The sequence below is a fragment of the Suncus etruscus genome, chromosome 3 (genome assembly GCF_024139225.1).
Source record: "Suncus etruscus isolate mSunEtr1 chromosome 3, mSunEtr1.pri.cur, whole genome shotgun sequence".
In the NCBI taxonomy this organism is placed as follows: Eukaryota; Metazoa; Chordata; class Mammalia; order Eulipotyphla; family Soricidae; genus Suncus; species Suncus etruscus.
The window spans coordinates 8,022,178-8,047,343 of NC_064850.1; the positions used below are offsets into that span (position 1 = coordinate 8,022,178).

The 25,166-nt window shown below is 41.6% G+C and overlaps 1 protein-coding gene and 1 pseudogene across 1 annotated transcript in view; one reads left to right on the forward strand and one right to left on the reverse strand.

Annotated features, from left to right (window-relative positions):
• Window positions 1-25,166, reverse strand: part of PPP2R5E (protein phosphatase 2 regulatory subunit B'epsilon) — a 159,869-nt gene that overhangs the window by 84,141 nt on the left and 50,562 nt on the right. Inside the window, exon 2 of the mRNA XM_049770408.1 lies at window positions 1,739-1,935. Within this exon, the coding sequence (XP_049626365.1) occupies window positions 1,739-1,935 (197 nt within the window). The remainder of the gene's footprint in view (window positions 1-1,738; window positions 1,936-25,166) is intronic.
• LOC126005434 (uncharacterized) lies at window positions 16,029-16,119 on the forward strand (annotated as a pseudogene).

Sequence of the window (25,166 nt, forward strand, 5' to 3'; positions counted from 1 at the left end):
GCAAGGTACAGCGTGAATAGAGCCTAAAGCACTGTGTTTTAAAAAATAGTATTCACACATGTATGTTCACATATGGATTATTCATGGAAAAATACAGAAGAAAGTCATAAATAATAGATACCCCTTTGGGCAGCAGACAGAGGTTAAAACCAAGGCAAACGCTCTGGAGAAGGTAGGTGAACTAAAATAGCTCAAAGTATCAGGGGAAAGGTTTATATAGCATAAACTCAGAGCAGAGTTTCTCAACCCTGGCAATACAATTTTTAAGGACCAGAAACTCTTTGTTGTGGAGAATGTCCTATGTATTATTAGCTACTTGGCAGCAGCCACTAGAAAGTGATAGAACCCCAGCAAATTGCTTCATGAGAATCCCTGATCAAATGAGAGAAACAGCAGTTAAGCTATGAAGAATTATATGCTTGCAAATCAATAACAAATGCAGCAGACACTCAGATATGAGTTGTTTTGTTTTTGTTTTGTTTTGTTTTGTTTTGCTTTTTCTGCCTATGAGCTCAGAAATCCCTCCTGGCTCAGGGGACCATATGGGATACCAGGGGATCGAACCGTGGTCCATCCTAGGTTAGCTTGTGCAAGGCAAACGCCCTACTGCTTGCACCACTGCTCCAGCCCCTCCGATAAGAGGTTTAAGCATTGTTTTGGAAAGGATCTTGATACATCAGTCATGATTTGTCAGCTGTGGTTAATGAGGGACCCTCCCACTCACTGTACTATCTCTCTGATCCCCTGAACTATTTATTTTTAAGTATATCTACTCCATCAGAGATGTCTTTTTCTCCTACATATGTTGATTAGGAAGAATATGAGTTAAACAGAAAAGTCAGATTTTCAGCAGTACACAATGGATTGGATTCTCCAAGGGGCTTTCCCTTCCCCACATATAGACTGACTTTTTCAATCTCTGTAGCCTAAACTGCAGGCTGGCCTCGCCACCTCACCCCATCCCCAGAACATGTGCTCTCTCATCCAAAATTGTCTAGGATTCTGGGGGACAGAAACCCTCCCACAAAAGGCTAACCAAAAGCTATATTTTGTCTAGGTTTTTGTCAAGTTAATATAATTATCCACACAATAAGCAGCTAATTTCTTGCATTATGCTGTTTTCTTCTCATAACTCCTCTTGACCCCACAGAGTTAAAATCCTTATTCAAGAATATGAAAGACAAAACCTCTGATTTCAAGATTATAAGGCAAATGAATCACTTATAAAACCAAGAAAGGCTTTAACTAGATTCTACAAATGACAATTTTATTAGGACTTCAAGCCATTTCAAATAGACCGCAATGAGTTGAAGGAGGAAGATGGGGCCGGGGTTGGGATGACCAAGACATCCAACGGGCTTGCATGTTTTTTTCATACCACAGCTCAATAACTTTTGCTGATTCTCCTCTGTCTTTTGACAACACCTCCAATCCAATCATATACCCTGGCCATCTTGATTTTACAGTTGGAAGTCAAGGACTTCCTCCAATACTGGAGTAGATGACAAATTCTGGAGTTTCATTTTCATCGGATCAGATTCTTCAAGTTCTACATTCGTGCCCACTATTTATTTATTTATTTATTTATTTATTTATTCATTTATTTTTTTTGCTTAATTCCCAGAAAGTTGGCTCTTGTCTGTGGAGGTGACTCCCAGTGGCCTGCCTCTGCAATAAACAGCCCTGTAGGTCACTATGGAAGGTGCTTAGAGGGTGTCCGCGGCGAAAAGCAACTCACCATTCTAACTACTTCAGGGTAAGTCTGCTCTGTCAAACAGCCTCTGCTTATTGTAATGTAGTCCACCAGTTCATTAAGAGTGGAGCGCTTGTATTCTTTCATTTTAAGATCAGATAGCGTGTCCATGAAGTCAAAAATGACACAGCACTGCTGAAGTTTCTTTAGGAACAGTTCAGGCTGCTCTGAGGATGCAACGTCTAAGAAAAAAAAAGGAAATGGTGTAAGTCTGTCATCAGTGGCTAGGTAACAGGAATTCTTTATGAAAGTAACTTCAAAGGCAACGCAAAAAAAAAAAAAAATAGAATTCACATGGCAATCGTGTTCTTTTAACAGTTATACATGGGTGGAAAAGGGATCCCGCATCCACTGCTTCCAAGTCTTTGAAAACTAGATGGCACCAACACAATATCAACAGCGTTTACTATTCCACAACAAGAGTTTTAAACAAAATCCCCAGAGCAAGTCGAGAGTTGAAGCAAATTTTAACCAGAATCATCCCAATGTCAATACCCCGAAGAAGCCAAACACACTGAAAAATGGTCCCTGGTGGTTTTAATTAGTTTCACAAAATTTCAAAGCAGAAATATTTTAGCCAATTCATGTTCATTTCATGCTAACATCCTGGTATTTAAAATGACCCTTCTGTGTGTATGCACTTCATATTTTTCATTTTGTTTTGTTTCGGTATCTATGAAGTTGGTCAAAAAAAAAAATCAAACAAAATAAAGCAATATATCAACTAAAAACAATCAGTAATGAGACAAGAAGAGAAAACTCTACTTACACTTATTTTTCTCTTTGACTCATCGCCTTCCTCTTGGGTGGAAGAAAACCACTAACAACTTTGTTAGTACACGACCAGAATAAACAGCTTTCTTCTTCCCCTAGATACTAAGTCAGACATTTGGATGGTGTCGTTTTTCTTTCTTTTTGATTGGGTAAGGGTTGGGGCTCATACTCAGCGGTGCTCAGGCCAAGCCATGCACTCAGCAATCACTCCCGGCAGATCTGGGGGGGTCATACTGAGTGTTGGGGAATCACATCTGAGTCAACTGCGTGCAAGGCAATTGCCCTACCCACTGTGCTATCATTTCAGCCTTGGCTTGGTGTCATTTCTAAAAAGCATGTAAGGCATTTTAGGTTAGTTAAAATTCCTTGGCAAGAATCAAGATCCTTTAACCTAGAGCTGAATTTAAAATATAAACCGTAAGTAAATCTCTCTATGCCTGTATATTTTTGTCACAATATTTCATTCCCACAAACTGGAGGTTCCATGGAAAGACAATGAAATTCTGACGGAAGAAGATTAAGCTGCCTTTCTTTAAGGCAATTGGCTCAATTGGCTTTATTACATGAAACAAAACACTCTTCTAGGGTTAAGCAGGTGCATTCTACTATATTATTATATTTCAAAGAATGTTAGAGATGATCATTGGAAGTCAGTAAGGGATGAGGCCAGGCACATCATCCAGATCTCCAAGTAGAGCCCTAAGTTCCCTTTGACCTTAAAAAGAACTGTATCCCCTCCCCACCACCAAAGGCTAGACAAGTGCAGTTATGGGTTGGATATTTTTTAGCCACAGATAGTTGCACCAGCGGTTTACAATTGACAATTCTCTGTGCTGGTGATTTTACGTGGCTGCCCTTAGCTGCAATCGTACGTCTTGTTGAAAACAGACCCCTTAAAAAAAAAAAGGAAAAGAAAACACAGACCCCTTTATAAGACTGAGTCAATGTATTCTGAAAAACTAAAAACTTCGCGTGTGTTCTATGTCTTAATCATAGATGAATCTTGGACATTTTCTGGGGTGAGGTAGAAACTACGTTAAGTAAATTAGTAACATGTAATAAATTGGCCTCAGAAATGAAAACTGTCGTGATTGAGAGAGTAAAAATAAGAGAAATAGATGGCCCGCAACCTGAAATAAAACCCTGTTTAGAACTCATGACAGGCGCTAAAATGGGCCCGGAAAGCTAGCACAGCAGGCGTTTGCCTTGCAAGCAGCCGATCCAGGACCAAAGGTGGTAGGTTCGAATCCCGGTGTCCCATATGGTACCCCGTGCCTGCTAGGAGCTATTTCTGAGCAGACAGCCAGGAGTAACCCCTGAGCACCGCCAGGTGTGGCCCAAAAACCCAAAAAAAAAAAAAAAAAAAGAGCTTTCAACAGTATTGAAGGCTGTTTTGATGAATACATTGTGAAAATCATTCTTAATGATTCTTTACTGAATGTCTAAAACATAATATAATACACAAGGTATTCTTGCCACTGGATAGTCTTCAATAAAAGTTTAAATGCAGGGACCGGAGCGATGGCGCAAATGGTAGGGGGTTTGCCTCACACGCACTGGCCGAGGACAGACCTTGGTTTGTCCCATATGGTCCCCCAAGCCAGTAGTAATTTCTGAACGCAGAGACAGGAACACCTGAGCATCACCGGATGTGGCCCAAAAACAAAAACAAAACAAAAGATTTCCCCAACTTTGGCCAGCTCACTTGCCGGCACCCCAAGTTGCAGTCTCCCAATGAAGGCTTTTTTGACAGCAGCCTCACAAAAAAAAAAAAAAAAAAAAAAAAAACCTGCTACCTGGAGTAAATGAAGTACAAGAGCAACAGGCACTCACCTGCTACCCCGGCAGCCTCACGGAAGGACTGGGCAGGCTTCTCCATCAGGACCATGATGCTCTCCGTGACCCCTTGCCCACTACTCAAATGCTACCTCAGAGAGCCAGGACCTCAAAAATAATCCCTCCACCCCCCAGCCAGGACCTTTGAAAATTCCAACATTAAGGAAATCCTACATGAGAGATGAGAAGATTTGTAAACAAGATTTTTTTCTTCGCCAAAATAGAAGAGAACAAGAAGCATCAGTGGTTTTTCCTTAAAAAAAATAAATAAAAGCCAAAACTCTTCTTTAAACACAAATGCTACCATCTCCGCTTCTGTCTCATGTTCTCTCATTGCTCTGGAGTACTTTTTCCCCACCCAACTCCCTGCACCCCTACACTGGCAGCTCAACCCTTGATCAGCAGCACCTCAGTTCTGTCTCTGCTCCACACCTCCCAGTATTTGTGAAGGTCTACACTACCACTGCTAATTTGGCAGAAACAAATGATCGATTTAGAAAATTATTCCTTTTTGGGGGGGCCACACCCGTGACACTCAGGGGTTACTCCTGGCTATGCGTTCAAAAATCAGTCCTGGCTTGGAGGACCATATGGGACGCCGGGGGATAGAACCATGGTCCATCCTAGGCTAGCACATGCAAGGTAAATGCCCTACTGCTTGCGCCACTGCTCCGGCTCCAGAAAATTATTCTAAACCAATGACTTTCCCTTCTCCCCACCATTCCCTGAGGTTCTCAAAGGCCTAATATATTTAATAGTCAAAAACTTTAAAATAAGCCATAAATACACCATTCTTCTGGACTGAAGGAGAAAAAATGATCTAAGCATACCAAGCTTTCTTTAACTGCTACCTGCTGGAGATGTTTAAAATAAACAAATAAAAACTAAACAAGGCTCTTAGGAACATGACTTAACCCACAGCGCATGTTTTCTCTCTCTCTCTCTCTCTCTCTCTCTCTCTCTCTCTCTCTCTCTCTCTCTCTCTCCCCCCCCCCCTTCTCTTTCCCCCCTTTTGGCACTGTAGTTTGCCCTATTTTAATGAAATGTATATCACTTTATCCCCTTTCAGCACCCTATTTTTTGAGTAATCGATTCCAACTATCACTGTCATAGTGGACGCTTCTCTGTCATAACTACAATATTCTGGTTCTTTCCACAAGTGACTGGTCCTCCTGGCCCTCATTTCTATTGTCTCTGAATATTATTACCATGCTATCTTTTGGGGGAGGCCACATCCAGTGGTGCTCGGGGGTTACTCCTGGCTCTGGACTCAGAAATTCACTCCTGGCAGGCTCAAGAGACCATGTGGGATGTCGGGGATCGAATGGGTCAGCTGCATGTAAAGCAAACACCCTACACACTGTGCTATTACACTAGACATCTTTATCCAAACTACTGTGATGTCAAAAGGACAAATATAAAGCATATTCTTCACCTGCCAAAGAGAATAATGAGAGTTTACATTTGGGGGGGGGGGGGCCACGACAGGCATTATCCTAAGTACTTTGTGCATGTTATATCTCATTTAATCCCAACAGCAACCTATGTAGTAAAGGTCCATTTCCAATTTAGCCTAGGAGAAAACTAACATACAAGGAGATTAAGAGTCATACAATGAGGGCCCGGAGAGATAGCACAGCGGCAGCGGCGTTTGCCTTGCAAGCAGCCGATCCAGGACCAAAGGTGGTTGGTTCGAATCATGGTGTCCCATAGGGTCCCCCGTGCCTGCCAGGAGCTATTTCTGAGCAGACAGCCAGGAGGGACCCCTGAGCACCGCCGGGTGTGGCCCAAAAACAAAAACAAAAAAAAGTCATACAATGAAAAACAGAGAAGGTAGGACTTAAAACAGGAGTAACTTGAGCCCATACTTTTCAATTGACTTTTCAACACTCAAACACAGCGGAAGGCATGAGTAACAGCATGTTCCATAAAAATATGGTGCATGCATAGAGATGAAGAGTACTGATAGAAATTCTGCAAACTAGGGGCCAGTGAGGTGGCGCTAGAGGTAAGGTGTCTGCCTTGCTAGCCAAGGAAGGACTTCGGTTCAATCCCCAGGCGTCCCATATAGTCCCCCCAAGCCAGGGGCAATTTCTGAGCGCTTAGCCAGGAGTAACCCCCAGCATCAAACGGGTGTGACCCGAAAAACCAAAAAAAAAAAAAAAAAAGACAATTTGATTTCCCACATGCTTCATCCACAACATGTTAAACCAAGCCCTTCTGTGCCCACCCCCCAGCCATATCCCAGAGATTAAGTAATCAATTAAGCTTTGTCTTTTATCTCCCTGAGTTCTTCTAGACTGGCCTGTCTTCCTTTAAGAATTTAAGTGGTCAAAGGGGCCAGAGAGATAGTACAGAAGGTAGGGCCTAGTCTTGCATGCAGCTGAGCTGGGTTCGATCAACAAAGGGTTCCCCAACCCGCCTAGAGTGATTCCTGAGTGCAAAACAAGGAATTATCCCCGAGCATCGCCAGGTGTGCTCCCCAAAACACCCACACAAAGGAACTTAAGTGGTCAAAATTGCCTTGAAATTGAGAAGTTTCTCACAGAGACTTTGATAGCAACAACTGAATTGTTTTTGTCATTTGTGCTGAAAGATGACCTAATTTAATCAGTCCAAGCAAAAGACGTTTCCAGGAATGCCTGTTCCTGAGAAATTTTCCCTCCCTGTTGTGCTACTCCCAAATTCCAGGTTCTTATCTCCGGAGAACCAACAGGATGTAAAAAGTCAGAAAATGAGCAGGGCGAGTTTCCATGGCTCCGGAACAACTCTTAAAATTAAGCTGACTCCCAGGACAGGTTTCTAACCCCAGAAAAGAGAAAATGATAAGCAAAATGGTCAGTCTTCTTGGTACATCTCAGTTTATTGTCCTGACGTTTCCTGTCTTTCCCTAGTCACTTTTTCTGCTATGTATTTCCTATTACTATCTCCTATCCATTTTCATTCTTATTTGTCCGCTTTTTTGGGGGGGTGGGGAGGGCAAACCCGGCGATGCTCTTGGGTTACTCCTGGCTCTGCGCTCAGAAATCGCTCCTGACTTGGGGGACCATATTAGACTCCAGGGATCGAACTGAGGTCCGTCCTGGGTCAGCTACGTGCAAGGCAAACCCCCTACCACTTGTGCCACTGTTCCGGCCCCTCCGTTTTCATTATTAAGCAAGGTAGAGGGGTAAGAGGATAGAGCCTGCAATCTTGACACGCTGGTGGTAGACACAATGGAGAAGTGCGTGTATAAAACAATAAAACCATATTGGTTCTATCACCCAAAATTTTTTAAAATTCTCTTCGGAGTAGCGTGTCTAAGGCACTTGGCTTCAATGTGGCTAAACCCAAGACCAATTCCATTACCCAGTATGGGCCCCCCTCAAGCACCACCAGGAAAAAATAAGCCCTGAGATCACCAAGTATGGCTCCAAAACTAGAAGAATATAGATAAGTAAAAATGATTCTCCTGAGCTTAAAGAACAATTACTAGAAGTTATGGACATTTCAGCCAAGTCCACCCACCCTTAATCACATACACATCATCTTCTTCCCCTTACCCTCTTTATGATTTCAAGAAGGGTTTGTTTGTGCCATTTGAGAGCACAGCAGGTGTAACTCCTGAATGCAAAGCCGGTGGAACACCAGAACACCACTAGAGGTGGCCCACACTACAAAATAATGATCACTGTAATAGTAATAACAACAACAAAAATACAGTATCTAGAGACAGGACAGAGAAGTAAGGAAATGGGTCACAGAGCAAGTGATGCTTGTGGCAGATCAGTCTGAGGCTGGTAGGGCCCAAAAATAAAAACATAAACATTTAGCATACATACCAACAAACCCGAAGTTGCACTGCTAACTTAAAGATGCTACTTCTGAAACTTCATTGGACACTTTAAATGAGACAGACTTGAATCTTTTCAGAGGGACATTCGGTTGAGAGTACTGTGGGATGGCCTCTAATCTTAAAAGTAATAAAGATTGTACATCTCGGAGAAGGGGAGAGAGAGGAGAGAAGAGGAGAGAAGAGGAGGGAGAGAGGGAGAGGGAGAGAGGGGGAGAGAGGGGGGGGAGAGAGAGAGCGAGAGAAGGAGAGAGAGAGGGAGAGAGAGGGAGAGAGAGGGAGAGAGAGAGAGAGAGAGAGAGAGAGAGAGAGAGAGAGAGAGAGAGAGAGAGAGAGAGAGAGAGAGAGAGAACAGTGGGAAAGAAGCCTGTCATGCATTCAGGCAACTGGTTCAGGCCTGGCATCGAATATGGTCCCCTGAGCTCTGCCAAGTTTGATCCTGAGCGCAGAGCCAGGAGTAAGCCTGAGCCCTGTGTTTTGCCCCCACCTCCACCCCAAATAAAAGATTGTACATCTATAATTAAGGGCATACTTGAGTGATCCAGTTCTAAACACTGATGGCATGTGGCACACTGCACTTACTATGCTATGCCTCCTACAAAACATACTATGTAATATAAAGATAAATGTAAGCCCAGATACAAACAAATGAGGTGAGAGACCAGAGATAGCACAGTGGGTAAGGAGCATGCTTTTGCACACATCCTCCGAATTTAATCCCTAGAATCCCATATGGTCCCCAAACACCGCCAGGCCAGGCGGGTGGGAGGGAGGGAGGGAGGGCGGGAGGGAGGGAGGGAGGGAGGGAGGGAAGGAAGGAAGGAAGGAAGGAAGGAAGGAAGGAAGGAAGGAAGGAAGGAAGGAAGGAAGGAAGGAAGGAAGGAAGGAAGGAAGGAAGGAAGGAAGGAAGGAAGGAGGAAAGTTAGCCCTTGAGCACTATGACATATGGGCTAAAAAGCAGAAAGATTTTTTTTTCAAATTCATTCAAGCATAAAATAACAGAAAAATACATAGACATATTTATATGTATGCATTCAGGTATGTGATGATCCTGTGTGTATATGACTCCAAAATTAAAACTTGGAGAACAGTAACACAGACTTTAAAAAAAAAATACAAAGAGTATGTCTGCAAATGCTAACATTTTCATAGCTTAAAAACATTTTTTCAAGAGGTGAGGACCACCTGAGGGTCACCTGGTTTTGCACACAGCTATCACTCCTGCTGGCAGGAATTGAACCTGAGTCCGCCATGTGCAAAGCAAGCTCCCTACCTAGTGTACCACCACTCTGGCCCCTGAAAAGCATTGAGAAACAGTGAATACAATTTGAGTCAAGGCATTTGCCACAGAAGTTTCCTACTTGCTAATAATTTCTTGGCTAAGTGTTGGTCAGCAGGACAGGAAGAGTCACTAAAGTCATGAAATACTAAACATAGCTTTTTGCTCTAACCTTGAAATATTCAGCATTTTAAGCCCAATATGGTGACCTAAGTTTCAGCTGAGCAGGCCATTGGAAAGAGATACAATTTCCTCCTCAATCACACCAAATAGAAGAAAACATTAAAACTGTTACCTTCCACTTACAAAACCAGACCCTGTGTAAAAAATATACAGCCCCCAAAAGAATATTCAAACTGTGCTAGGTAAGCAAGTCTATAGCACTCTCAAAAGTCTGACAACTGTAATTCTAAAGAAACATGAAAGAAATACTCACAATAACCAATGAATTCCATGTCTTGCAGCACAACTAAGAATTTGATAATTAAAAAAAAAAAAGGTAAGCTTGTCCTGCATTCTTCCAGATGGCTGAGGCTATTCTCTGGGCCACACAAACGCAGACACTGAAGTCAGGAAGCCTGGATTATGCTCAGGCCCTGCCATGCACCATGTGCGAAAACCGGGATGGGGGCACGTGGCAGTTAAAACATCGACTATGGAATCAAACTGCCTGGATTCTATCCCTGACTTTCCCACTTCCTCAGGAGGCTATCTTAGTTGTGTCTCTATGACTCAGTTCCTCAAATACAAATGAAAGCATAGCAACAGTAGTAGCTAAACTAGCACAGGGTTGACAAGGATTGAGAAAATAAAAATATAATGCATAGGGCTGGAGCAACAGCAGTGAGCTGGGCATATTTGTCTTGCACCCCTTGCACGGGTTCGATTCCCAGCATCCCATATGGTCCCCCGAGCCTGGCAGGAGTGATTTCTGAGTGCCAGGAATAACCCTGAGCACTGCCGAGAGTGGTTCAAAAACCGAAAACGACAACAACAATAATAAAATAAACATAGGACAAGGATGTGGTTCAGCGTGGTAGAGTGTATGCCTTGCATGTAGAAGACCTTGAGTTCAGTCCATGGCATAGCATGCATCCTTCCTCCAGCACAGACAATAGTTGTAGTTCCAAAGTCCCTGAACCCCACTAGGTGTAACCCTAGTGGATCACAGCATAAGCCATCCCAAGTACCTTAGTGTCAGGTCAGGGTAAATCAATGAACTGGCATGGCCTTAGTGCCAGGCTTCACATGGTTAGGTGTGGCTTCTACATCAAGAAGCAAAGAAAGAAGCAGCACGTAATATACTCAGGTTCAATCCTGGCACCCCATATGGTCCCCCAGAACACTGCCAAAAACATGAAAGTAAGCCCTGAGCATCAATGGATGGGACCCAAAAACCAGTCCACCCAAAATAACTCAGTAATTAATTCATTTAAATGAATATCTATATGTAAGCATACAAAACACAGTTCTGTAACAGTTAGAGCTCAAAACATCAATTCCTAAATCATTTTTGTTTCCATCAGTTCCTAAATCATTTTTGTTTCCATCAGTTCCTAAATCATTTTTGTTTCCCAAAAACAGACTGCTGAGCCTTTGTATCCTTTGTAAAAAGAATCTAAGAACAAGAGTTTCGTCATAGCGAAATCTGGAAGATTTTGTGAGAAAATATAAAATCATACAACATCCAGGGGCTGGAGAGATAGCATGGAGGTAAGTCATTTGCCTTACATGCAGAAGGACGGTGGTTCAAATCCCAGCATCCCATATGGTCCCCAGAGCCTACCAGAAGCAATTCCTGAGCACAGAGCCAGGAGTAACCCCTGAGCACTGCCGGGTGTGACCCAAAAAAAAACAAAACAAAAAAAAAATTCATACAACATCCAATCCATAAGAAATGTGTGAGTGTCAGCTTAAAACTAAGCTAATGAACATCCATTACCAATACATAGAGGCTTTCTTCCCTTTCCGTGTGGATCAAGGTGGAGCAATAGTCAAAGAAAACTTTGGTTCTGACCTTCTAATATCCTGATAAATTACTTATTTGACTGGAGACATCATCAGAAGATGCTCACTCAATCCAATGTGAACTGGTTGGGCTGTCAGGACAAATGTCAGCAATGTGTCAAAACCATGAAGGATGAAGAGCATTAGTATTTGGATGAGTGAGTGACAGAATAATAAAGCAAATAAGACAGAACTAAGAATTTATGAGCAGCTCAAGCCTCTGGGCAAGCACTGCCAAGAGCAGAACACACCCATTCTCAGCCATCTCCAAAGCTTCATTCTCATACCATCAGATTTACACAAAGTGCAAAGGGAAACAAAGCCAGCCATGTCTGACAGCTTTGTCCTAAATTTTAGGATAACATTCAGCACTCAGAGATGTTAATGCTTATACACCCTAGCTAAAAGCAGTCCTAGTTGTGTATACTGAGAAGTCTTTAACATGTATGCAAGGGTCACTGTCACATGAATGTGTTATTGTAACCTCCCGCTGAATAACATTACATTCAGAACCACTTCAAAGTATTTTGTAAACCATTTCTCTTTCCCACAACTGTTATTTAAAGATCTGAGGTCTTAGCTAAAGTTCTGCAAACTCTTTGTGGCCTCCTACAAGGTTTTAGACTAAGTCTGCAAGGAATACGATAAGTCTGTCCAACCTTCCCAGAACAAGGACTTGCTTAGAATGGACAGTGTTTAACTCAATAATCAATCATTCATTCATTAATGGCATAAATATTTACAGAACACTGTTAACATACCAGGCACTAGCCTCGGTCTTAAATATACATTTCTGAGCTGTATCAAACCAGATCCCTGTCTTCACCGAGCCTCCGGACCAAGAGAGAAAGTAATCCGTACTAAATGATTGCATAAATAGAAAAGTAAAACAAACAGCACCGTTGGAAAAAAAAAAAAAAAAGATGGGAGGTGTATGACACTATAAAAGCATATATTACAAGGCCAGGGAGATAAAGAGGATTAAATCACATGTCTTGCATGTGTTAGGCCCCAAGTTCGATCCTTCATGCTGCTTGGCCCTCAAGTGCCCGATGATACAGAGCAGGGGCTTAGAACATATAACTTGAAGCTATTGTCATGAGTTTGTTTGCTTGTTTGTTGGTTTATTTAGTTTTGGGTTTGGGGCTATCTTCAGCAGTGCTCAGGGGTTACTCCTGTGCTTTGTTCTCAGGAGTTATTCCTGTTGGTGCTTGGGGAACCATCTGGAATGCCAGGGATCGAATCCAGGTCAGCCACATGCTAGGCAAATGTCCTATGCCTACCTGTAATACTATTTCACCAGCCCTGCTGGTCCTGAGTTAAACCCCAACATCCCGACAAATGTTCAGCAGCATCCTGAGAGCTCTGCTGTCATCTGTCATCCTTGGTGTCACTGTGACTTCTGGCTGCACCACCGTTAAATGTATGTGAACACCACCACAACCCCCAAAAAGGATGCAACATCCCACAACTGAAAAATCTGCAAGTACAACTGTGATCATTCGAGCAGCACCAAAAGTACCTGCCCAAGTGATCGCGCAATTGAGCGCTGCAATTGAAGAAGTGCTTGCCAGGGCCAGAGCAATGGCACAGTGATAAGGCATTTGCCTTGCATGCTGCCGACCAGGGACAGAGCTGAGTTCGATCCTCGGTATCCCATATGGTCCCGAGCCTGCCAGGAGCGATTTCTGAGCCCAGAGCCTGAGCACACCACTGGGTGTGGTCCTAAAACCCCAAACTCCCCCCTACCACAAAAAGAAGAAGGGTTTGCCAGAGAACATGGGGCACTCGCCTTATATGCAGGCAGCCCTAGTATATTCCTTGTACTGCACATAATCCACTAAGCATTACCATGGGACACTCCTGAGCAAAGAGCCAGAAGTAAGTCCTGAGCACTGCTTGGTGTGGGAGAAAAAAAACAACCAAAAGGCAAAAAAGAGTGCAAACCTCAGTAAGTTCTGTGGCCAAAGAGGATTGCAAACATGAACCCAGCAAGCAGTTCCACAGCTAAAAACGCACGAGCCAGAGTGAGAGTACAGCAGATCAGATGCTTGCTTTGCATGTGTTTGACCCATCCCAGGTTTGATCCCATATATGTCCCCCAGAAGTGATCCCTGAATGAAAAACCAGAAGCTTGTGCCCTCAAGACAAAAATGATTTTTTTAAATGAGACCCTAGTCCCAATAATGAACAACAATAAAAAGAAGGAAGGGAGAAGATAAGCGGTCAGGTTTTTTTTTTTTTTAATGTATATTCAGGTAAAAAGCAAAATTTTTACATTTTAAAAGATTAACATATGGGGCCAGAGAGACAGCATGGAGGTAAGGCGTTTGCCTTGCATCCAGAAGGACGGTGGTTCGATTCCCGGCATCCCATATGGTTCCCCCGTGCCTGCCAGGGGCAATTCCTGAGCACAGAGCCAGGAGTGACCCCTGAGCGCTGCCGGGTGTGACCCAAAAAACAAACAAACAAAAAGATTAACATACAACAGGGCCACAGCAGTGGCACAAGTGGTAGGGTGTTTGCCTTGCACGCAGCTAACCTAAGACAGACCACAGTGTGATCCCCCAGCGTCCTATATGATCCCCCAAGCCAGGAGCGATTTCTGAACATAGCGAGGAGTAATCCCTGAGCGTCACAAGATGTGGCCCAAAAAATATATTAACATAGATAAAATCAATTTATGAGAAAAATGGGGCCCAAGCAATAACACAGCAAGTAGGGCATTGGCCTTGCAGGTGGCCTACCTGGGTTTGATCCCCAGCATCCCAGATGATTCCCCAAGCACCACCAGGAATGACTCCGGAACACAGAGCTAGGAGTAACCCCTAAGTACTGCTGGGTGCAGCCCCCCCCCACCCCTCAAAAAAACTAAAGAAAGACAAGTAAATAAGTTTCATGAACCAAGTAGGTGAGAGACATGAAAATGAAAAGACCTTGGTAAAAACCTATTATATTCCAAAAAGAGCTCTTACGTGTCTACTTCCCTCACTGAGTTTTGGAGGAAAAAAAAATCTGTACAGAAGGCAAAAGGCTATTTTTTTGTAAGAACACTAGGGCTGCAAGATATTAATTTTAAATTTTATGAATCGGTAACTATGGTACAGGAACAAGTTTTATTACATGGATCCAGATATCATGATAATTCGACGCAAAATAGAATCCCTCTGGTTTTAATTTTAGCAGAAATGGAGCCAATGGAGGAAAGACAGTGGGTAGGACATTTGGCTTGCACTCACCCCACTTGGGCTCAATCCCTGCATCTAATATGGCCCTCCAGGTACCACCAGGAGTAATCCCTGAGTGCAGAGCCAGGATAAGGTGAAAGGGAAAGGAAAGGGAGAAGAAGATGAGAGAAGAGAGGAGGCAGAAAAGGGGGGAAAAGGGGGGTGGGCCAGAAGCAATGGATCTGTATGCTTTTTGCTCCCCTTTTACGGTCAGTCCCCAACCAATCCCAAGGCCTGTTCTCCTGATTTTCATACACCTAAAGGAAGCCTGCCCTGCCCCCCTGAAACTGTGCTGGTTCATTACCCTGGATGCCAGAGGGCTAATGGGTAACCTCACAAAGAAACATTTATTTTACTGCAAACACTTGAACTAACTGCCCTTGAGTGACCTAATATTAGCAGAGAAAAATCTCCAGCACAATATGGGCAAATTACTTGAAGCCCACTCACTGCCTCCTCTAGTTTCACAGGATCATAAGGCATGACTAGCAGCAGGCCTTGAAAATTAAAAAGGACAATTTGATCATGGGAAAATATTCTGGAGCTTAGCTATATACATTGCTTACTCTTACCAGGAATATACCCTCATGTAACACAAAATTGACCAAGCAATGGGTTTCTGAGGCACTTTTAGCCTCTCTGAAGTCCAAAATCCTTGAGCTATCGCTGCTTGCAGATGACAGTGGCTCGCTGAAAAATCAGTGCAGCACACTCAGCAGAGTTCCTTTTGAGTCAAATTCATCTACATTTTGTAAATCCCCCTATTATCAAATCTAGAAAGAAAAAAAATAGGCACTAGATTTTGATGGAAACTGATATACCTGTGCATGTCTCAACATCCTGAAGAAACCAGGTGCTTTATCTCTGTACAGTTTATTAATTATAGATGGGCCGGGAAGAACTTTATTGACACAACCCTCATGGAAGTGTTGTTCAGACTGTCCTCCTCTGACTGCCACCAAACCACTCAAAAGGACATGCTACATCGGCCTTTTGACCATCTGCAGCAGCATAAACAATGTCCAAAAGGAATCTATTAATGAATAGCAAAACCAAAATAAACAAGAGGCATCAAGGACAGATCAGGTATGAAAAAAAAAAAAAGATACACATTCTGAAGAGCCATTTCCTGTTTCACAGTAAATAGTTCTTTCTAAAAATGCGGTATGAGTCATCCTTTTCCAGTCATATTAAGTATATATAAGAATAGTAAAAACTTAGTAAGCACTTATTCGGAGATAGTCATTGCTCAAAGCAGCTTACGAGTAGTCACTGATTTCATCTTTCCACAATATTAGGTAGGAGCTATGTTAAATAATAATCGCTTCTCGGCCTTTTGGCTAAGATCAAGTGTAGGAGCTATGTTAAATATGTCCCTTTTTAGTATAATAATTTTCTAGAACTACCCTTATTTTATGCAAAGAAAAATGAGTACCAGCCCATTTACTAATCTGCCCATTGCCACAAAGCATTTCAAACCCAGGCGACCTGTTATCTACCACTGAACTACATCTGAAGAGGAACAAGAATTAGGCCCATATTGTTTTCTAACTAATACTAAAAACACTCACTGGAGATGATCTAGAAGGGTTAGTCTTCCTAATAAACTTCTTCCTAATCTTCCTGATAAACTTCTTTAATATAAACTGAGGCATGAGTTCAATCCTCACCAAAAAAAAATCCAAGTACCAACAGTTATATATTCCTAAGCTGGCAGATTATTTCAGTTGGTATTTAAAAGATTTCTTTAGGTTGCTGTGAAAAGTCTCTCAAAAATGGCTCCAGGAGACAGAGTGATAACACATCGGGTAGGACATTTGCCTTGCATGCGGCCAAACCAGGTTCGATCCCCAGCATCCCATATGGTCCCTTGAGCACCACTAACGAATGACCCCTGAGCACAGAGCCACGAATAACCCCAGAGTGTGGTCCAAAAGCAAACAAAAATATAGCACCAAGTCTTCTCTAGCCTTCCAATATTCTCCTCTCCTGCTGCCTCACTTGGAAAATTTCAACTTTGTTTAAAGTCAACTTCCTCTTTGGGGAAACAATTAGCCGGGTTCAGTTAGCTGTTTCAAGAGACCATACGGGATGCTGGGGATCAAACCTGGGTTCGCCCCAAGTCAGCAGTATGCAAGGCAAAATGCCTTACCACTGTACTATCACTTCTACCCCTGGCAACAAGACTTAAGAGAAGCATAGCAAGCATGCTGAGTACACAAAGGAAAGGGAAGAAGGTATTTTTAAGCAGTAATTGACTAGAGTTGAGAGGGAATACATGGGGGGAAATATAAGAAAATATGCAGCACTGGACAGAGGAGACAGCAGCAAGTAATAGAAAACAAAATTAAAAAATTAGAACCAACTAAGTCGTGAGTGACCTTGAAAAAACCAGGGTGATCTGGGTTTCATGTGGTTGCAAACGTAGCCTAACAAGTGTTTTTAGTGCGGTTTGGCAATCATACTAATCAAAACAGTCACCAAAACCAAGCACAAATGAGTTATAAGGGGCTGACACATAACGAAAGAACAAAAGAAAAGAAACTGACAGTTAAGCGAACCGAACAAAGAAATTTTGTTTGTTTTACTAGCTATCACTGAAAAGATAAAAACAATTTTTCTTCGATTTTGATGTAGAGAAAAGAAAATCAGTTTTCAGGCTCAGTTTCTTCTGCTATGCTATTCTGATAGCCAAACACGCTTTCTAATCCCAAATACTTCGGGGTTTTATTGTAATTCAGGTGTTCATAAATTATGAGTCAGGCATCAGATGACTTGGTGTAATGCTAAGTCCTAGATAATAGCAAGAATTAAATGATTAGAACATTAATTGCAGTAACCACCAAAAAATTCTCTTCAATGATGATATGACAGGCAAATATGAAGTAAGACAGAGAAGCGAGTTTAGCAAGGAAGCTCATGAATTTGAGTTGGGTACAACAAGTCATGCCTTTTCTTTTTTGAATTTAGGTGACAGACTGGGCCATTATACTGCACAGGTCAAATGCCTGCCGTACAACTGAACGGTCTTAGGTCAGGTTGGTCCCAATTCAGTCATTTGGACCAGAACTGCAAGGTAACACATGACATCTATTGACAAGCAGCCTATTTCTAGAGGAGCATTCAGTCTTGTCCTATTCTATTGCAGGGGTCTCAAACTCGCGGCACTCCATACAACATTTTGTGGCCCTGCCCTAGAGGAATCTTTTTTTGTTTTGTTTGTTTTAGTTGTTTGGGTCACACCCCCCAATGTTCAAGGCTTACTAATGACTTTGCACTCAAGGGTCACCCCGACTTTGCCTCCTGCGGCCCCCAGGTAAACTGAGTTTGAGACTCCTGTCCTATTGGATAAACATCACTAGACTTTAGAAGGAATAAAAAGAATACTAATGGAAGACCAAGAAAGCTTATAAATTATAAGCAGTTTATTTTTTTCTTAGCTTGAGATTGGTATTCAGATATTCAAGAAATCATTGGTCTTAATGCCATAAGTCAGTTTATAAATATAATGTATACTCATTTCACTTGGGCAATACATTGAAGACAGTTGACTGTTTTCAAAGGAAAAAGTTACAACAGCAAAGTAAAACTATGAGTATGGAGTAATAATATCCAATACATTTTTTATAAATTTTAAAACACATGATTTTAAACTTCCACAATAAAATGGAATGCCCCCCAAAAGACAACTTTTAACAGTATGGGTTCATTCACTAATTTTAAAAAAAGGAAAATATTTTCCATCCCAAAACATCCGAAACATTCAGCCCTTATAATTTTATCCCCTTATAATTTTAGCCCAGTTAAAAGGGAAAAATATCCAAAGGAAAATTTACAGAAGAAATTGAAAAGTGTTTCACTATAGTGTCAAGAAAGGACTTCAAACATACATAAATGTTCAGAGAATGAAACATAAATACATGTGTTTGTTTTAGTCAAAAATTAGTAAATTATGGGGCTGAAGAGATAGCATGAAGGTAGGATGTTTGCCTTGCATGCAGAAGGATGGTGGTTCGAATCCCGGCATCCCATATGGTCTCCCGAGCCTGCCAGGAGTGATTTCTAAGCGTAGAGCCAGGAGTAACCCCTGAGCGCAGCAGGATGTGACCCAAAATGCAAAAAAAAGAAAGGAAGAAAAATTAGGGAATTAGGAGTCAGAAAGATAGTGTATCAGGTAAAACACTTGATTGTCTTGCATGCAGCTGACTCAGGTTCAATCCCCAGGTCATATGATCTCCTGAGCCCTACCAGAAGTGATTCATAGGTGCAGAGCAAGGAGTGGCCACAAGTGTGGCCTCAAAATTTAAAAAGAGGATTACAGAGCCGGAATAGTAGCACAGTGGTATGGCATTTATTTGCCTTGCATGCACCTGACTCAAGACGGATGTGGGTTTGGTCCCCAGAATCCCATATGGTCCCCCAAACCAGGAGCGATTTCTGAGCACAGAGACAGGAGTTACCCTGAATGCCCGGGGTGTAGCCACTCCCTCAAAAACAAATAATAATTAAAAATAAAAACAGAAAAATAAAAAATAAAATAAATTTAAAAAGAGGGGCCGGAGAGACAGCCCAGTGATAAGGTGTTTGCCTTGCATGCAACCCACCCAGAACGATGGTGGTTAGAATCCCGGTATCCCATATGGTCCCCCGAGTTTGCAAGGAGTGATTTCTGAGCACAGAGCCAGGAGTAACCCTGAGCGCCGCCAGTGTGACACAAAATGAATGAATGAATGAATGAGTGAATGAATGAAATAATTAAAAAGAGGATCATGATACTAATTATACGACATAATACATTAAATGTGGGGCTGGGCGGTGGCGCTAAAGGTAAGGTGCCTGCCTTGCCTGCGCTAACCTTGGACGGACCGCGGTTAGATCCCCCGGTGTCCCATATGGTCCCCCAAGCCAGGAGCAACTTCTGAGCACATAGCCAGGAGTAACCCCTGAGCGTTACTGGGTGTGGCCCAAAAACCAAAAAAAAAAAAAAAAAATACATTGAATGCTTTAAGCCAAAAGATTAAAACTTCAAACACAAGTTGCAGCCTGAAAACTTCCAAACATTTCCCTGCATCTGAGAGCAAAACATATGGAAAGTTTTTCAAATCATTCACAAAGTATATTATTTCACTTAATAATCTTAACGCAAAGCTAGGCTAGCTAGGTTTTGATACTACTTCACAAATGAGAAACCTAAATTATAACAAAAATGCCTAATTATTTTTTGTTGGTTGGTTGGTTTGGGTTTGGTTTGGTTTGGGGGCATATCCGGCGGTGCTCAGAGATTACTCCTCGCTCCATGCTCAGAAATCACTCCTGGCAGGCTCAGGGGACAATCTGGGATGCTGGAGCTCAAACCCAGGTCGGCCGTGTGCAAGCAAACGCCCTACTACTGTATTATTCCTCCAGCCTGAAAAATGCCTAATTTATTCTCTCTTATACGATATAAGATTTAGGAGACACATTCAAATCCATGTCTTGTAGACTAGAAAAGGCCTGATGCTCCTAAAACGAAAATATATGCTAATATAATACAAAAGAGTTTCTGATCCCAAGTGGAATTAATTCAGCTATCATATATCAGACAGTCTTCTAAAATGAACAAATATTTGCTCGTGTTCCATTAATTCTAGTCATACTATGACTATCAGCTCCAATATCTTTAATGCCCAACTATACAAATTGCTAGAAAGTCAATTTGCTGCTTCATTATGCCAGCATGCTTTTCTTAATGTACACATGGAATAGGCTATTAATGATCACCAACCTGTTAAAAGTTTCTTGATTTCAAACCCATAGCAATGAGTAAAAAAGAGTAATCTACAAATTACTGGTTCATGATATTATGAATAAGATCATCTATTTCATACAAATCTGAATAAAAATTGATTTTTATTGTAACTGATGAGCATCCCCTAATGGCCCAAAAGTAAAGATGAATCATTTATTAATGAGATTCTATTTGTTTTAGGACTTACTACACATCCCTAAAAGTCCAATATATTTCCATTTTTAAAAGCTTTGTTATGAGCATCAATTTATCTCCCCATTTCCCATTAACACAATGGGCTACTCTCAGGAGGATTCTTTATGAAGTCCACAATAGCTACTAAACATTTGGTTTATAACCAAGGAGTCATAGCACTGGTATTGTTTCATTTTTCTTTTAAAAGCATTTTCATTTGGAAATTAAGACAATAGATAAGAATACAATTTCAGGACTGGAGCAATAATACAATAGGTGAGGTGGTTTGCTTTCACACAGCCAGCGCAAGTTTAATCCCTTCCACCCCATATGGTCTCCCATGCAGCACTCAGTAATTAATTATTGAGTTCTGAGTGCAGAACCAGAAGTGAGCTCAGAACTGCTGAGTGTAGCCCCCCCCCACCCTAAAAATACCATTTCACATCTACCTCAGTCAAACTTAGCACATAACTAGGGGCCCAAGCGATAGCATAGCAAATAGGGTGTTTGCCTTGCATCTGGCCAACCCAGGTTCAATCCCTGAGTCTGCCAGAAGTGATTTCTGATCGCAGAGCCAGGAGTAAGCCCTGAGCATCACCAGATGTATCCCATAAATAGATAGATAGATAGATAGATAGATAGATAGATAGATAGATAGATAGATAGATAGATAGATAGATAGATAGATAGATAGATAGATAGATAATAAAATTACAAATAATTTTAAAGGGAAAATCTAAAAAGAAAATAACTACAAAATAAAAACAAATGGCAACTGATAGTACTTACAAGTAAAACATGGACAAATAAGTCAATATAATTCAGCTTTGGAATTCTTCAAATATTTCCACCTCAAATATGGAAATAATGCCCCATAAAGCCCAGCTCTGTTCCATTTAATTCTACTCTATTTAATGTTGGTCATCTGTTGAAACTAATAAGAAAACCAAAGCAGGGTAAATTGAATAAAGACTTCTATGATGTAGATAATATTTTGTATAATTGAAGACAGAGATAATTTACGGAACAGCAAATGACAACAAAGAATGTGCTAAACATCAAGGAACAATATTTAGTTCTCAGTGACTATTTAATAACCAACGTCCAATTTATTTTAATATTAAGAATAAGAAAACTGGAACATAAAGAAGTTGGATTCTTTGTGTTCTGAAAGCAGAATCAGTCTTAAAAAGTGAGTATCTAATAGAATCAGACTGAATGGAGACTAGAATCCTAATTCCCTCACTGACTAAAGTTTTCCTCTCTACCTCAGTTTCCCAATCCAATAAGAGAATTACACAAAAAGGCAAAAACAGAATGGAGAGCAAGAAAGATGGCCCAAGGTTGGTACAAAGGACCAGACTAGGGTTAGCCTAGTACTCACCTACTGTCTAAGTCCTGGTTCAAATCCCAGCACCGCTTATAATTCTTTAAGTGATACCAAGTCACTGAACAGAGCCAGGTGTAAGTCCCAAATACCATCAGGTGTACCCACCCACCTCCCACAAAAGAAAGAAAACAGAATGTACAACTTTAGAAAATTATAGACATTCAGTATATGGGAATCCCAGAGTACTGCTGGATGTGGCTCTAAAACAAAAATCTAACAAAAATTTCAAATGGGGCCAGGGAGATGGCTAAAGTGGTAGAGCATAGGATGCATAGCACCCTGTGTTGGATTCCACAGAACACCAACAGCACCTCTGTACCCCATGTACCTCTAACACAACCCAGCCAGAGCAGCAGAGCTGCACAAGGCTGAAATTGGGGTAGACCCTATTAAAAATGTTTTAAATCTATGGAGGCCAGAGAGATAATACAGCAGGTAAGGCATTTGCCATGCACACGGCTGACCTGGGGTCCATCCCATTTGGTGTTTCTAGGAGTGCTTCCTGAATGTAGAGACAGAAATAAACCCTGAGCACCTCCAGGAGTGGCCAAAAAAAAAAAAATTAAGTCTATAGTCTCAGGATATGGCTAGAATAATGAAACACAGGCCTGATATGTGCAAGGTCCCAATTTGATCCCCAGTACAGCGCACACACACAGTCCCAATTTGATCCCCAAGACAGCACGTGCACATGCGCGCGCGTGCGCGCACACACACACACACACACACACACACACACACACACACACACACACACACGAGGTCCCAATTCCCAATTTTAACCCTGGTATGTGAAAGGTCCCAATTTGACTCCCAGTACAGCATACACACACACACACACACACACACACACACACACACACAACAGGAGGTCTCAATTTGATTACCACCACAACACACACACACACACACACACACACACACACACACACACACCAAGACTGCCAGCTATGACCTTAGAGCACTCCCATACTATATAGCACAACTGACAGTGGCCCCTAGAGAAAGTAAGCCTAATAAAAATTAAGAATTCCAAGTCATTTGAATCTATATATTTGTGAGTTACAAAAAACAATTATGTCCCTGAGAGTATATATAAAATAAGGTTCAAGCATGAAAGTCTATTATCCGATAAACAGCACTCCTTCTCCAAAAGCAGATTCTTTTTCATCACAAAAGAGTTTAGTTGTAATTTATGCTATATAATACCTATAGGGGAAAAAAAAACATAGTAAATGCCTCTGCCCAATTAAAAGCGTGCCAACAGCCATGCTGTTGTGTGTGGTGACACACACTGAGACTCCACGAAAAAACCTCACCCCCACACCGAGTTATGTGAGCAGAATAAATCACTTCTTTCCTAGATCCCCTCCTCCTCACTCCAGACCACGTTTCCTCAGAACAGTGTCTGTCTGTCTCCAGGATGTTATTTCTAGACTTCAAAACAAAGACCAAAACATAGAGACACACTCTAAGATCTTTCAAAGATTAACCTCGACAGAGTCCTCTTGTCACTATTACTCAGGTGACAGCTCTGCCTATCTGGCCACAGACATTCTCTTCTGTTCACTTAGCACCTTGCTAAATGAACTGACGGGCTTGAGTGTCTACACACCAGAATAAAGAACCGAACAACACAGAACTTAAACCCTTGGGGTGATAAAAAGTAAGAAGTGACAGCGTGTTTATCGCATTGCCCAGAGCACGTAGGACAGAACTCAAGCAAATTAAAATTCTTTTTGTCAAATCTTAAAAAAAGGGCCAGAGAGAAATAGCGCAGAAGGTAAGGCACTTACCTCGGCTGCAGCTTTGCGACCAATTCCTGGCACCATGGATGGTCCGCTGAGCACCATCAGGGAGCACTCTATCAGTGACAGCTTATGAGCACTCCACCGTGTGACCCAAAAACCAAACTAAGCCAAACCAAATCTTAATCAAAACCAAGTCATCTGGGATTGGAGAGAGATCTTACAAGCATAGGGCACTTGCCTTGCGCACAGCTGACCTGGGTTCGGTCTTGACACCACATATGGTCCCTGGAACACCATCAGGAGAGATTCTTGAGTACAGAGCTAGGAGTAAGTCCTGAGCACCACTCAAAAACCAAAAATATAGTCTGAGAATGAGAAAGTCGGAAAAAAAATTCTGAGATATCAAGCAAGCTTTGTTCCACTTACAGATACAATATATCCTTTCAAATATTGTTAAATGAAATCATATGAAACTATTTTAGAGTTCAAATGTTGACAATTACATGGGATTCTAAGAGAATACCTATTTTTGTTCGTTGTGTTCAAATAAAAGGTGTTCATGGCATTAAACAGGGTGGTATCCAACCAGACTATACAAATGGAGAACTGTTGCATTGTCTTGTTTATTTTTTGTTATAAACATATTAAAATATACTCAAAGTAGAAGAGTAAAATATATTCCTTATACTCATCATCCAATTTCTTTTTGACATTCTCCAAATGCCATTACTTAAATTATAAGCAGACATACTGGGTAAAATTTCTGGTATAAAGGTTCTTGTGGGGTTTGAGGGGTTGTGTTTTGCTTTAGTTTTGATTTGATTTGGATTTTGACCCAGTCACAGCATGCTCAGGGATTACTCTTGGCACTGTGCTCTGGGATCCTGAGGATTGAACCTGGGTCAACTGTAAGCAAGGCAAATGCCTTACCCAGTGTACTTTCTCCAGACCCTACTAATAAGGTTTTGGGGAAATAATAAAATAAAACCAAGAAAAAAAAAAATGCTCAGTCCTAAAGTATCCAAAGGCATCAGTAGCCAAGGGCACATGTAATTCTGACTAATGCTGAAGCATTAGCTTCAGCAAAAAAAAAATATTTTCTCAGGTTTTTTGCTTTTTGTTTTTGTTGGGCTTCCCCCAATCCCACCCTTTTTTGGAGGTAACAGATTTAACCCAAGACCTCAAGTATTCAAAGCCAGGGTTCAACTGCTGAGCCACATCATAGAGCCCCTTAACGGTTGAATTTTGGTTTACAGAAGAAATGCAATAATCTGAACAGGCACCAAACATATCTAGCAGACGAGGACATCTGCAACTAATAAATACAAAGAGTGAATCCAGTCCTTTACGAAAGA